This window comes from Ambystoma mexicanum, chromosome 12 (genome assembly GCF_040938575.1).
Source record: "Ambystoma mexicanum isolate Mex_15411 chromosome 12, UKY_AmexF1_1, whole genome shotgun sequence".
Classification (NCBI taxonomy): domain Eukaryota; kingdom Metazoa; phylum Chordata; class Amphibia; order Caudata; family Ambystomatidae; genus Ambystoma; species Ambystoma mexicanum.
Window position 1 is genome coordinate 850,094,471 of NC_090936.1, and position 15,625 is coordinate 850,110,095.

The 15,625-nt window shown below is 46.9% G+C and overlaps 1 protein-coding gene across 1 annotated transcript in view; it reads right to left on the reverse strand.

Annotated features, from left to right (window-relative positions):
* OTOGL (otogelin like) overlaps positions 1-15,625 on the reverse strand; it is a 1,792,821-nt gene that overhangs the window by 1,123,384 nt on the left and 653,812 nt on the right. Inside the window, exon 20 of the mRNA XM_069629328.1 lies at positions 9,920-10,085. Coding sequence (XP_069485429.1) covers positions 9,920-10,085 — 166 coding nt within the window. The remainder of the gene's footprint in view (positions 1-9,919; positions 10,086-15,625) is intronic.

Consider the following 15,625-nt stretch of genomic DNA (forward strand, 5'->3'; position numbering starts at 1 on the left):
CTTATAACACCCACTTGCCTTTCACAGTCCAATCAGATCCCTCCCTCCAGGGAAGTTGCAACCCAGGCATTAATACCACATGGAAAGTGGTGTTCTCTATGCAGTAACTAGAGTAGAAAATGCTTGAAAACAATGAGTTTGCTCCAAAACCGACCCCTAGATTCATGTACCAGCACTTGGGTGTCTGTTTGGATAATAGAATGAGAGTTATTTAATTTGTCAGTCAGATAATAAGGTTGCAAACATCACAAATAGTCATAGATAAAGCAGGATGCTGCAGAACGAATTAAACCTTGCAAACAATGCATAACGTTGCGGACATTGGGGGTCATTCCGAGTTTGGAGGCAGCTATGGTGCTATTAGCACCATGGCTGCCTCCTAACTCGGGTCCGGTTCCGGGTAGGCGGAATGGGGACTTACCGGGACATTCCGACCTATGCGGACCCGGTAAGTCCCCATGCCGAATACCATTCCCCATTCCCATTCGAGCCCCCATAGGGCTCAATGGGAATGGGGAAGGCGCTAATAACGGTCCCACAAATTGCAGGCCTGTTATTAGCTCCAAGGTCCCTTAAAGGGTCCCTCTAAGAACGGCTGGTCAGACGAGCCGTTCCTGGTGGGACCCGGTAAGGGACTTCGGAATAGGGCGGTAGGGGGTTACCAGCACCGACATCCTTACCAGTGCCGGTAATCCCTTACCACCCAACTCGGAATGACCCCCATTGTATTAGATAATACAATAAAGCATATCAGGCCACAGAGAATCAAAACATTGCACATGCATATATCTCTCCCTTTTATCTCTTTGTGTTTGTGTGTCTCTCTCTTTTTCACCCAAGTAGATACATTGTACACAAGGATGAGTAACTAGCAGGCAAAGGGGAAGGTGGGTGCCTGGGAGCTCCCCTCATTTCCCTCAGTGTCCTTCTATGGATTCTAAACAACGGGGGTTCTGGGCGTCTCTCTACCGGCATGAACACAGCCCATTGACCTGTTCTTGGGGGATGGCCCCCGGAAGAGTCTCAACCAAGTCTTTAGCTCACTGTCCCTTTCACAGAGGAGAAATATCCCTGCATATCAGTCTTTGTCCTGCCCAGGGGCAGTCCAGCACCGAAATGCTAGGCAATTCTCCTCTGAACAAGAGTACCAACAGCAACCCCATACACGTGTTTCAGCCTTGTGGGGCATCATCACTGAGGTGGAGCTGTGCCTTTCTGAGAACACTGAGCAGGGGGTCCACGTCTGAATTTCCCAGGTAACTTAGGATGAGAACCAAAGTTACTTAATATTCAAAACAAAGGGGGTTCTGGGAGTCTCTACCAGCACGAACACAGCCCATGGCCCCTGGGAGACTTGGTTGAGACTCTCCCAGGGGCCATCCACCCAAGAACAGGTCAATGGGGTGTGTTCGTGTTGGTAGAGAGAATCCCAGAACCCCCTTTGTTTTGCTTTTATGGATTCTGCAAGGCACCTTTAGAGTGAGAAAGGGGGTGCCCAGTAACGTGAAAATGCAGCCAAAAAGCACCACACTGCCTTACATAGGTACTGTGTGCATTGGGGTTCTCCATGTCCTTGCCCATTAGTGTAAAGAAAGACGTCTGTCTGGCACTTCTTAGGCAATCAGGGCTAGAGCCAATTCATTGCCCATTTCCATGTCAAATCTGACCCAGTGACTCGTGAATGCTGCAAGGATCTGTGGGTGTGTGTAACTAGACCCTGAGTGTATGAGTGGAAAGCTATCAGGAGACCAGGAGTTTGAGGGATTTGGTCCTGTAGCCTGGAGTTACAAAGAAGGGAAACAGACCCCACTTTCCTTTCCATTGCTCCTAAACCTGCCTGCTATTGATATTTCTCCTTTGTGGTCAAATTTCATCTGCTGGCCTTTAGGCTTTCTATGAGATTAGATCAAGCATGATGGACACAGAGACAGAGGGAGATTGGGGGTAGGAATTCAAAAGGAATCAAGGGTGTATTTGCATATGTGGTAGATTTTATATAGGGCAAACCTAGATGCAAAGCTCTTGTGAGAGTGCCTCGTGCCTGACAAGTGAAAATAAGGTCTGAGTTCCTTACTCTTATCTTAGAAGTGCTCACGTTTTAATGTCACCTCTTCCAATTTCATTTGATTTACTTCAGTATCTACATGCAGTCTGAATAGGGATAAGCCCAAAAGCAGACACTCTGCCTTTTTTTAGTTATTAGGCAGTCACAATGAAATTCTAGTACACATGCAATGGCAGTAAATATTTTGTGATATTTAAGCTCCATCCTTCGAGGTGAAAATGATTTGATCAGAAACCATTTATCCATCCCTTACAGCTTCCAGCAAATTGTATTATTCTCTTCTAGGAGGAACACTGCATATTAATGAAATGTGTCCCACAGACCACAGATCACAGTAATTCCTTTGAAACAACTGGGAGGAGCCTGATGCTCTCAATGATGGAGATGAGGTGGTGCAAATCTTCCTTACCTGGTAGTCACGCCTTCTGCTTTCCTTATGCAGATGAGTGGAATACGTAGATATCGGATAGACCTTACGTACTATTGTGACAAATAGGAATTCTGATGGTGGATCTTTCCTCATGGGAAGAAAATCTGAATCTGGTGCATGTTAGATCTTGTACCGTCTGGACTTGGGTCACACAGTTGAACATTTCCAGAAGCAATTGCAGAAATGGGATCAAGAGTTAAGCAGGTTGTTTGGGATGTAATGTTTCAAAATCAATGATATTTGATGTCTGGAGAGCAAGGTTGCTATATTAAGGTTAACTGCAGACCTTATGATGACATCAGAAAAGGTTAGGTCAACAGTCAGCAAGGCACATGAAGGATTTGAGTCAAAGGATATAGTTGACAGATGTTTCCATTGAGGTGGTCATTCTGGATTCCTCTTACAGGTAAAATGCTGTGTTGGGGTAGATGGCATGGGAGATGGCGTCAGCCTCAGAGTCATCTTTGGACATTAAATAACAGATCTTGAGTTTGGAACCAGAGCTAGTGTCAAATTTAGAGGTGTCTCCTTGGCAGGTTGAGGTTCAGCAGGCGCAAACCCATCCTCCTGTTTCTCCAATGAGTCTGAAATATCATTTTAAGCTTCAATGTCAATGTCAAAAATAAACCAAAACATTGAGATTCTTAATGGCTACATGGTGAAATCGAGTTTCTTCGTGTCAAGAAAGATCATGATAGTGTGACGGCCATATATCTGTCCTTGCCAGGTGGGGTTAGGGACCCCACTCAGCCTGGGGAGGGTGGCCTACCAGTGTATTTGCCAGACCCAGTCCCACTCCAGAGGAGGAATGTGGATTTGGGGGGGCACGGCCCCTATTCCTACCCACTGTACCTATTTGCTTGCCAAGAGTACCACTATCTGTTGCACTGTGGTGAACCAGAAGAAGGAATCAGACTCAAGGATTACATTTCAAGGGTGTTTATTCCGAACCTAATCACTAACGGTCCTACCACTGTGGAAAATGAACATAAACTTATAAGCTAAAGCAATAGCCTCTCAGCGTAGGCTATGTCCAGCCTATTGTCCTTTGAATCTCCCTTTGGAGATGGTTTTCAGTTCATACAAAAATAGTTCAGAAAAGAAGTGTTCTCAGCTCTCCTGTTAGCTTCTTCAGATACACTGGTAAGTCTCTGTATAAATCAAATGCCTCAAGTTCGCTACGTGGGGAAATGGTTTCCTTATTCGTTTTCCACTCCCTTGACCAGTTTCTCTCTATTGGTTCTAGATTTTGCACAGGTTGATTGAACCCTCCAGGATCTATTCTCCTTGAATAATTACCAATGTCACGTGTTTCTCAAGAGCTCTACAGGCCCCTCTGACTTTCAAGTTTCCTTAATCTCTCTGACTGTGTATGTGCTTGTTGCTCAGAGTCATTACTCGGGTTTCTAGGGCTGCCGTAACCCCCTAGACAGTTTTTTTCCCCTTTCTCTCCGTTAACCTCTCTGGTTGTATATGTGCTTCTTGCTCAGATTCAATAATTGGGTTTCTAAGGTTCCTGTAACCCTCCTTGTCGAATTCTTAATCTCTGTTGGTTTCTGCTCGCCTGCCTCCACCATGAGCAACCCTGGTGCCTTGCATGTCTTCTGGTGTGCTCCAGCTGGATGGCGCCATAGTGGGTATTTTGCCATTTGCCCTTCTCCCTGGCGTCACTGGCATGTGTGTGTCTGCCCTCTGCCCGACTCGGCAGTCTATGCGTTCTTCACACTCCAAGTGGAGGATTTGTTCCTCCCTTCTGTCCTAGAGTCAGCGTACTTTTATCTGGATGCACGTACAGCGTCCCATCAAGACCAAACTATTTGAGAAAAACCTATTAGAATGAACCATTGTGGGTGCAGACTGAAGGTGGTGCTGCAGAAGCACACACGTTGTTTTAGTTAGCTTTGACACATATTAGATACTCAGATACAGCAACACAGAAAGTGCAATAAAATGCATTATTGTTGTGGTTGCAGAGGTCATAGATAGGGCAGCATATAGACCCAGTGTTTAGGTTTTGTATTTAAGGTAACATAGTTTCGTGTGATGTGTGGGAAAGCTCGCATTAGGTGGAAAATTGAGTCAGCAAGGTATTGTGGTAGAAGCGAGATCGGCGTGTTAGCATGGCAGGGGTGTCACCATTTTGGATGTTAAGGCCTAGCACACGATGAATAGAATAGAACGCAGGTCGTAATGTGGTGCTGAGGCTATGTTAGTTCAGCTCCAAAAACAAATCCCCTTTCCCGGTCCCCACGAGAGAAGCCGAGGTCAGAGGCACCCATGGCACGCAGATAAGTGCTAACTGTGTCCAGCTGCAGAGCTTGAAAAGCATGGGAACGGAATGTGAGCTGGTAGGGATGCGCCCTGTGAAGGACAAATTCATGAGAATAAGGCATAAAGTTTTGTGATGCCAATGGGCAAGATGAAGATTTAGAGCACTACTGTCCTCCCTGATGAGCGGTCATTCCATATGAATTACAAGTAGACAACAAACCAAAAGCAAATAAATCCCTGAATTTCAAACTCAAGAGCGGTGCCTCGGTCATGTCATTATTGGGCACCTGGGGTTCGAAGGCGATAAGGGGGCAGCTGTGCCTGGAATGTTCCGTGATTTGGGAGAAGAGGAGCAGAGGTGATGCCAATAAATTAAGTACAAGATCAGGGAGGCAGCTTGTGTGTGCCACGGTGCCTGGGTTGATGAGAAGGCATATTGTCTGTTAGTGAAGAGGTTGCCTCGCCAGGTTACTTTGATCGCGTCTGGAAGTAGGGGGTGCACATCACGTGATGTCTCAATTTACAAATATATCAATAATGGGAAACCACCAATCAGGTACCTGGATTTACTCGTGATGATGTAGGGGACCGCATGTTTAGAGGAATGGGTTTAGATTAGATGTGGCCAATCGGTCCAAGGGCTGTATGGGGGATTTGCATGTTCTACAGGCAGTAGCCAATGATGGTGAAGGGATTATGTTGTACTCATTATTATGCATAGTATTGTTAATTTGTGGTGCCTTCGCTATAAAAGATGTAACGTCTTGAGATAAGTTCGGTTCTACGAGACCATCTGAGACCTTTTTGCATATGATACATCTTATTTTCCCTTGCAAAGAGGTGCAGTGATTATTTAGGTCTAATTGGATTACTTTACGGGTGGTATTTGAGTTGCTTTCCTTTCAATTTGGTGACCTCAACATGATCCCAGAATCTCCATGAGGTCGAGGGTATCCCAGCCACGCATCCTGGTGTAAAGCGCGCATCTGCAGCGACCAGTCCCCATGCATGACTTTAAGAGGATCTGTGCTGCCAGAAGGCCTGCCTGTTCTTTGGAATAGGGAACTGCTCCCATATTGTGCAGACCGTTGACAGGACCCCGTATCAGAGGAGCTCAGGAGAACACATAGATGTAAGTGCACCTTTGCAGGAGAAAACAATAAGGGGAGAGTGGGTATGTGTGGAGTGATTTGTTGTGAATGGACAGAGTGTGGAAAGCCACGTGATGATATATATATTGGGGTCATTACGACCAGGGCGCAAAGGGATACCGGGCACCGGTAAGGACACTGGTGCCGGTAATCCCTTTACGCCCTATTCCGAGGTCCCTTTGCGGGTCCTTTCTTAACACCTGGTTTTAGCAGGCGTTAAGGACGGGGTCAATAGCGGTACTGTAATTTACAGTACCGTTATTGCCGCCTTCCCCCTTCCCATTGAGCCCTATGGGGGCTCGAATGGGAATGGGGAATGGTATTTCAAATGGGGACTTAACGGTCCCGCAAAGGGCGGAATGGACCGGTAAGTCCCCATACCACCACGTCGGTGGCGGTACCGGTATTGGTGCTAGTCATGTCGCTAATAGCGCCATGACTAGCACCAACCTCGGAATGAGGCCATCGTCTTTACATAAGGTGATGTCACAGTATATATTATGAGGAAAGATATGAAGAAAGAGTAAACAGGAACTTCTCTGATTGTGGAGGAAAGGCAGCGCTGCAGAATCAAGTAACATGTGAGGTCCATTATATGGAGGACCTGGGATCCCTTCACTCGGCAAAAGGGAGTGTGAGGATGTACGTACCCTCATCCTGAGGCAAGGAAATAGAGGAAGGGTCTCCACCATTTGTAAATAAATGTGATTTTGATGTCTGGGCCCATTATATGGCAGGCCCGGGATCACTTTGCCTGGCATAAGGGGGAGTAAGGAGGTAAATTCTTTCATTTTAAAGAGAAGACTTAGGAAGGTTATAAACCATTATGTATATAATTTGTGATAGAATTGATTTTTGATTTACAGTGTTTTTTGGACAGGCTGTGATGTGGAGTGGTGATTGTTGTGTGCGCTCAGCAACAAATCACAGGTCGCGCCACACTCTGAGCTGACCTAGACTACCATGCCCAGAATTACCTCCAAGTCCCTCTTCCTTTTCCGAGTGCTTACGTATGAGGCACCTTGCCTCATAGGTAAATACTTGGATGAGGAAGAGTGGAGCAGGAGTAATTAAGATTACAGGTAACTAAGCCAGCCAGGCATTACGTCCATATCCCTCTACCTCACCCCAGTACCAGTGTATAGGAAAACAGCTTTTAACAATTGTTTTGGCATGTTCGTCTTTTTACCCTTTTACTTTATATATCTTTTCATTTATCACTCTGGGTCCGTGAGTTTCCTAGGACCACTTATTTAATGTGTACTTTGTACTACACATAACTGTGTCCCTAACTTCCTGGCAAGAGTAGCTAGGTCTTGGGTGAGTCAGATAGCATGAGTATCTCTGGCTTTACCTGATTGATGGATCCCAAATAGACAATGATAGCCACTGATTTGGATTCACAGGTTGAAAAGAAAGAGGAAACTGATGGGTTTTGGGAGGTACAGCATTTCAGCTTTGAGAGCATTGCTTAGAGTTTCCTCTTCGAGTGAACAACAATGAGGCAGTGCTGTGAGTTCTTAGTGATGTATGCCAAGGAGTGCATCATTTTAAATGATGAAAGAAAATAGTTAGACCAAAGGAGTGTATGATAGGACATGTGTTTAAAGCTTAATCAATGACTGCAGAGCTCTAGGCAATGGCATCTGATGTGAGTGGAAGATTTGCTGAGCAGGCTGAAATCTAAAGGGTCACAAAGATCAACCAACTCTTTGGAGTTGGTTTTGGTTGAGTCGGCCACTATTGGAATCAAAGGAGTCAAGTAAATACATGGCATCTCCAGGAAGCAGGTAGACAATAATTACGTTGACATTAGGGCATGTTTTTGGGTGGATTAGGATTTGTAGCTGTCCAAAACCTTGCTCATGAGGATAAGGAAGTTTGGAGAGTTTGAGGGAGGAACTGTAAATTATAATTTTGCCGCCGCAAAGGCATTAGGGCCAAGTCAGTGCTGGAAATGGGACATTTTTTGGGGGAAACCCTCTACTCCTTGAAGGGGTGGGGCCGTGGTCCCAGGACTGGGCACACAATACAGTCAGCCTCATTACAAGTTAGGCGGTAAGTGGTAAAATTGGCAGTAACTGAGTTACCACCAATTTTACCACTATGCCAAATTATGAGGTTGGGTTTTGAGTTGAGGATTTACCTCGAGGAAAAGCCTAGAGGTAAATCTTCCCAGTGAGTGGCAAAAAATTGGCAGAATAAAAAAATGGGGAGTTAGTATCTCTTCATAGAACCCAATCCCGGCTATTTGCATAAAAGCAAAGCGCATTATGGGAACATAAGTATGCCCAGAATTTTTATTTTGAAACATGTCTTACTGTGATTCAGTAAGAAATTCTTTTGAAAGAATAATGGAAGTTGGGGGTCGGCAGTTTTAATTGGTCACATTACTCATCCAAAGAAAAAAATGTCTCTACATTACAGGACATACATTCCGGTCTGGACAGCTACAACAAGTAAGTTAGGCTTTGGCTGTTTCTGTATTCATAGGCCTACTAGATGGGGTACCTGGCATTGCCCGTATCCTGATTAAGTGGTGTCTTGTGTGCCCTGGAGGATGTTGCTCTTGTTGGCAAGTCTTGCTTCACTTTGCTCTGGTGTCTCATGTGCCCTGGAGGATGTTGGGCTTGTCCTCATGTCACCAAGTCTTACTTCAGTTTGCTCTGGCATCTCATTTGCCCTGGAAAAAGTTGCTCTTGTCCTCTGGTCTGCAAGTCATGCTGCTGTTTGTTGTGTTTCAGAAGCTCTTGATATTGATTTTCCCTCTACATCAGATGGAGCTTTTCCAAGTGATTTTCATTTGTTGTGAGGCATGTTTCAGTCACTTAATGGCTTCAGCACATTTGAGAAAATGTCCAAGAAACATTGATTGTGCTCTCTTCTAGTGAATGAACTTAAGTAAACTGTAACCTTGCCATTTCCCATATTTGGAGTGGCGTGATAAAAGATTCTTTTTTGGATTCCCTTTAAAAAAAATGTAATAAACACCTTCGAACTGTATACAGTACTAATACATTTTAAAGGAATAACCAACACATCGAACATTTTGCTTCAGACACTTTTACAAATTGTACTTTCTTCTAGTACCTATTGTAGTGAATCGGGGTGAGCATCAGTAAATGAGGTTGTCCACAGAGTGAATATTTTGCATCCAAACAGACTACAATCATGCCGCAGACAAATGAGGAATCCATGCAAAATGTGGTAGCAGTGGGTTCAGTGATGTGAATTTGTATAGCCGGACAAACATACATACACACATCCCAAAAATGTTTTGCATTTAAGATTTTTGCATCCAAACATAGACTACGATCTTGCCCCAGACAAAAGAGGAATATGTGCAAAATTTGGTAGGCGTGGGTTCAACGGTGTGGATTTGTATAGCCGGACAAACATACACACATACATACTTTCAGCTTTATATATAAAGCAGCCGAGTCTACTGAAAGTGTCCTTTTCTTGAACCATGGGTTGCCTCCATCTAATATCTGGGATTCAGGACAGATCTCGCTGGGAGTATCCTGTTCTGAAGCCAAGTTGTCACACACTCACACGAGCAACCCACGGTCCATCGAGCAGACTGCTTACAGAAGTCTCAGTAGTGCTGCAGAGTCTTCTGAAGCCTGTTTGTTAAAACTTTAGTGTTGTGGGCAAGCCCCCTGAGTCTGGGGACAGGGCTGCAATACATGTAGCGCTGATCCGGCAAGACATGTTTTGCCAGAGCCCCACTCGGTCCTGTTCTGGCACTTTCTCTGCACTGGGCCAATTAACAAAATGTATGGAGTACGTCTGGGGAAGAAGGTGGAAGACAGATTTGGAAAAATCATCGAGTTAGGTTTATTTGATGAAGAGACAAAACCATTGAACCGGGAAAATTCTGATCCACCTATAAATCAATGCATTTCTGTGCCAATTATTATGAAGTTCAGTTGTTAATAAAAGTCTGTTCTCTGCTATATGAACTACATGCAATATAAATAAATATTCAGTAAGACTTACAATGGGACACAGAAGTTAATTGATTCGTCAAAGTATTTTCCATTTGGACAATTGCAGCCTTCAATACATTCAGTTCCACAAGCCTCTTCACTGGCTAGCGAAGAGCATGAACGTCCGCATGCCGAAGAACACTGGTGATATAACATCCCATGTCTACAAATAACACCTAAAAATTAAACAGTTGGTTTACACAAAATGAACACAAAAATAAGTTGATTGACAATAAACAATTATAGCCTTTAAAATGAAGGTGTTTTTGATATTTTTCTTTAGACATGTACTCACCTTGCTTTGCTATGTGTCAAACGAGCATTTTGAAATTATATATAAATGCATGTATTTTTGGTTTTGGCATGTATGATCATATCCAATGCTACAGAGACGAGAGATAGAGAAATGGAATTTGAGAATTTGAAAGCAGCATCTCTGGTTGGTATGGACTGGCAGCACAAGTGGGAAGGCATTTCCGGGACACAATTTGTTATATTCTGTGCATCGCCACCCTATTCTAATGGGAGCATGTGTTATAAAAGTTGGGCCAATCAGGAGTGCCAACATATGTGCCTGAGTTGTCAGGTTTATGCTGCGGAGTGATCTGATTTACTTCATTTGGCAACCTGGGCCTCTGGCAGTGTCTCTACATTGCTGAAGCTCCCTTCACCAAAGTTTTTTCCTCTCTAACCTGCAGAGGGCCCATGTTACAATGTGCATCAACCCTGCCTTTGGCCTGGACTGCGTCACTGCCTACACATTCCCTGCCACGATTTGATTGATTGATTGATTTGTTATTTATTAGTACCCGGCGGGGGGATTGCCAGGGGGTGTGGCAGCCTCTCAGCCAATGAGGAGGCTCAGAACGGGGGAATTACCAGACAGTGATCCACCACGATCCGAGCCTTCTCACAGCTGGAGGTTGCCATCTTGCCCCAATGGGGAACCAGGTAAGTGGTCCTCCTCTCCCCTTCCTCCTCCCCCTAACCACAGAATTCCAATGCCACCCCCAACTCCAGCCCCCACTTACCTTCTTTTCTGTCCATTTCAGGAGCAGACATGCTGGGAACACTTCTGTCCCCAGTGCATCAGCTCCCGATATGCGCCAGGCTGTCATGGAAAGGAAGAAGGGACTATGCTTAGACCCTTCTCCCTTTCCATGGTGGCCATTTTGTTTATTTACTGTTTTGTATTACTTTCAATGGCCGCCATGGAAAGGGCTAACAGACTTTGTATTCACTTCCCCAGCGGGCATTTTTTTTTTCTTCTCACAAGCGTTTCGCAAATAAGAAAGAAGCTTTTAGTACCCCGGTCCAATGGGCCTCCTTAAATTGGTGCTGTAAGATAAAGGGGGGCATCAAGCAGCCAGTCAGCAGAGTAGAAGGAGCGGGAACAGCGGTAGGTTAGCAGGGGAGATGGAGAGATATGATATGATATGATATGTTATTTATAACACCCTTAATACCCACAGGTTTCTAAGCGCGGACCCGGGGATCGACCCTGTGTTGCTCCGTGTCGCTTTGCTTCCAAGGGGAGCAAGTTGCCGCTGACCTATCCTCCCGAGCTCAGAGAGAAAGAAGAGGAGAAAAGGAGGGTCTTCAGGAGCATCCGGAATTTAAGGAGATTTGGCCGAAGACAGAGAGAGGCAGGGGCCGTTCCAGAGGGAGGCTCCTGCAGAAGAGAGAGATCGTCCCCCCACTCTCTGCTTGGAGAAGCGACTGACACAAAAAGAGTTAGAGGTAAATGAGCAGAGGGCTCTAGCAGGAAGGTATTTAGGAAGAGCAAGTTGAAGATTGTGAGGGCCACAGCCCCAAAAAGCCTTGTGGCAGAGGGTCTTGAACGTGATCCTTGCAGCCACTGAAAGCCAGTGGAGGAATTTCAGGGCCGTAGAGATGTGGTCCCTGTGCTTGAGGCCAAGGATAAGTCTTGCAGTCCTGTTCTCAATAAGTTGCAGAGGGCGAAGAGTAGAGTTAGGCCGATTGAGAAAGAGGCTGTTGCATTAGTCCAGCGTAGATTGAACCAGGGCTCTGGAGACAGTGAGCTTCTGTGAGAAGGTGAGGAAAGGGAGAACACCTCTGAGGGGGGTGCAGCTGGAAGTGGGCTTTTATGGCAAGGTCTGTGATGTGGGGGGAGAAGGTGAGAGTGGAGTCAAAGATGACCCCAAGGGGAGAGGGCCCAAGGAGGGTGGCCAGAGTGAGAGCAAAAACAGGAGCAGGGGTCCCAATGAGGAGGATCTGTGTCTTACTGGCATTGAGGCAGAGATCGTTGGAGGTGCACCATGCCTGAATAGCGGATAGACAGTCAGGAATGAGCGAGGCAGGGAGGAGGCCGAGGGTAGCCTAAAAGAGAGCTGTGTGTCATCTGCATAACACTGAAAGATAGAGGAGAAGGTAGAGGTCAGGAGGGCCAAAGGGACCAGATAGCATTGAAGGGTGAGCCTAGGGAACACCACGTGTGGAGAGAGAGAGGTGGTGGAGAGAAAGGACCCAAGCTGTACCTGGGAGGGTCTGTCCAACAGGAAGGAGGTCAGCAATGCCAGGGCCTGACCCATGACGCTGGGGTTCTCACGGAGTCGGCTAATCAGGATGGCGTGGTTCACTATGTCAAAAGCAGAGGAAAGGTCAAGGAGGATGAGGACAGAGGGAGTGCTGGAATTGAGGTTAGAGAGCAGATCCTCACAGGTGTTCACAAGAGCAGTTTCTGTGCCTCTGGCTGCTCTGAAGCCAGACTGATGGTCATGGAGACAACCAACAGATTCAGTGTGGAAGGTTAGCTGGGAGATAGCCCACTTCTCTAGGAGTTTGCCAAGGAACAGAGTGATAGAGATCAGATGATAGTTAGCCGGACATCAGAGGTCGGCAGAAGGCTTTTGTAGTTGCAGGTACACAAGGGAGTGCTTAAGAAGAGAGGGGAAAGATCCAGTGGCGAAGGAGTGATTGCAGAAATTGGCCAAGGCTGGAGCGAGAGAAACAATGTTGTCCTTAACGGTTCTGGAGGAGCAAGGGGCCACCTGTTTCGATGACACTTATAGGCCAGACTTGTGCAGAAATATCATCAGGTGTTATAGGAGAGGGGGGGCGAGGAGAGGAGGGGGGCCAGCCAAGGGCAGCATGAGAGAGGTAGAGGGAAAGAGAACAGAAGCAGAGGAGAGTGTGGACAGGGTTTTAGTGGTGAAGTGAGAAGCCAGAGCCGTGCAGAGGGCTTGGGTCGGAGTAGAAGAGGCTAGTTTGTCAGAGGGTGTGCCTGAAGCTCCCCACTTCCGTTCAGCTACTCTGCACTTGCGTTTCAGAGCGGCCAGGTCCGGGTCAAACCAAGAGTTGCATTTGGCGACAGGCTTCAGGCAGATCCTCATGGCAGGGGCAAGGAGATCAAGAGTGTTAAGAGATAGACCGGTGAAGGTTGGAAAGGGCTGTGTCAGATTGGGAGTCAGCCAAGGGGACTGGAGGGGGAAAGAAGGTGGATGCAAAAGCGCCCACTGACACTCGCTTCATAGGTCTAATGACTGCGAAGGAAGGTGTCAGTGCTGGGTGGGACTTTGCCAAGGGGACAGGAAGTTTTAAGTGAGAAGAGAGAAGAAAGTGATCAGTCCAGGAGAGAGGAGTAGTAAGCGGATTCAAGAGTGTGATGTCTGAAGAGATGAGAACATCAAGGGTGTGACCAGCTGAGTGTGTGGTACAAGAGGTAAGGATGGAGAGGGCGAGGGAGTCGCAGATGTTGCGGAAGAGCCCAGAGGATGGGTCTGAGGAGTCCAGGTGGATGTGGAGATTCCCAAGGAGGAGAAGCGGAGAAGAAGAGGAAAGGAGAGAGGAAAGCCCATTCAGAGAGGAAGAGGGTGACCTGGCCAGGTGGCCTGTAGATGGTGGCCCAGGTCAGAGAGAGGCCAGGAGTGTTAGAGAGCCTACAGACCAGGCATTTAAAGAAGTAATAAATCTGAGTGGGGATGATAGAGGAAGGGATCCACTGAGGAAATATCAGGGCCACTCCACCTCTGGGCCTATTGGGCCTATTGGGCCTGGGTTCAAAGAGGATCTTGTAGTCCTCAGGGAGGAGAGTGTCTAAACTCGTGAAAGAGCTGGCCTTGAACCATGTCTCGGTGGTAACGAGAACATCTAGGTTTTGGAGTTCAAGGAGATGGCTGAGATGGCGAGAGTTGAGAATAGCTAAATGGAGAAGGTTGCTACTTTTTAAAGATTTCCAGGGAGGAGTACACGAGAGAGGAGTACCCATAGGAAGTGGCAGAGGAGCCAGAGAGGTGGTAAGAGGGAGTGGCAGAAGGGCCAGAGAGGAAATAGAGGGAGTAGCAGGAGAAGTAAGAAAATTGATGAGGCGAGGGAGGCGCCTATCAAATAGGAGGATATTGGGCTGAGGGCCCTGGACCATGACAGTGTCATTGGATAGACATGAATGATGATTCTGGAGGACAGGAAGGAAGCCATGAGGACCTCCCACCATGTGCCATCATTAAAGGGAGAAGAGGAAGAAGGATAGAGCAGTGCAACCATATAAAGGGTAAATGTCTGGCTGAGGCACTGACATAGGTGTCAGCAATGGGAAGGCCTGGGTTGGAGGCCATTGTATTCTTCTTGAGCTTCTTCGTTCCAGACTTAGTGAGAGGGGTAGGATAGGAGTATAATAGCATTTGGAGAAGATGGGGAAATTGAGAGAACCAGAGAAGAGGAGGGAGAGCGCAGGGGAGAAGAGGAGAGAAAAGGATACACAGCACAGAGCTACACCACAACGGAAACATAGGGAGGGGTCTAGGAAAGGGGTAAGAGGGAACAGAGGGAGACAGCAAGCAACAGCAGAGCGCAGACGGATACGAGTCAACAAAGAGCAGTACAACAGTAGTGAGTGGAACAGTGGTGAGCCACCTGGGCTCAGTTACGATCAAGAGAGGAAAAAGGCTTAGAGGACACAACAGTGTGACAGGCACACGCAGGGACATCTTACCCACAGGGAAAATGCAGAAAAATGCATGAGAAATGCAAAGAAGCAGTAGCAAAACACAAAAATACGGGTGCGGCTACCCAGGAGAGGGAGAAACCTAATGGGTGCGCAGAAACAGTGAAGAATGCGTCACATGTTGAAAGGAATAAATGCGAGGTAGGGCAGTTTAGTGGGTCCGCAGTAATTGCTGCCCCCATGCCTGCACCTTTCCTACCTTACGGTCGTTGCTGGTCAACAGCTATCAGCATGCTCGCACTCCCCTATGTCGCCAAACACTTGCATCGCACAACACCACGCACTTAGCCTACGCTGGCTTTGCCACACAAGGTCCGATCTGATACCCTGCGTGAGCGTAGCGCATTGTGCTACGTATCAATCGGCCAGCATCTCCTGCGGTCCTGCGTCGCACAACATTCTGTCCTTAGCCTACGCAGGCTTTGCCATTGAGGGTCCAATCCTCGGTTCTTTAAGGATACGCTGCGTGGGCGTAGGGCAACGTGCTATGTATCAATCGGCCAGCGTCTCCTGTGGTACTGTGTTGCACAACAACAAGCCCTTAACCTATCCTTTGCCTACGTGGGATCTATATGATAGGGAGGAGAAGGGGGCAGCAGTGTAAATCTTGAACTACCCTCTAGCAGAGGAGACATTTGGTTAGAGGGCTCTCTAGGGAAGAGAGGGCATCTGCACTCTGCCAGCATGCGGGTGGGCTCAAAGTCTTATTTGCAACTGCTGCTGCGTTGGAATTGAGTTGCACCCATCTGTTTA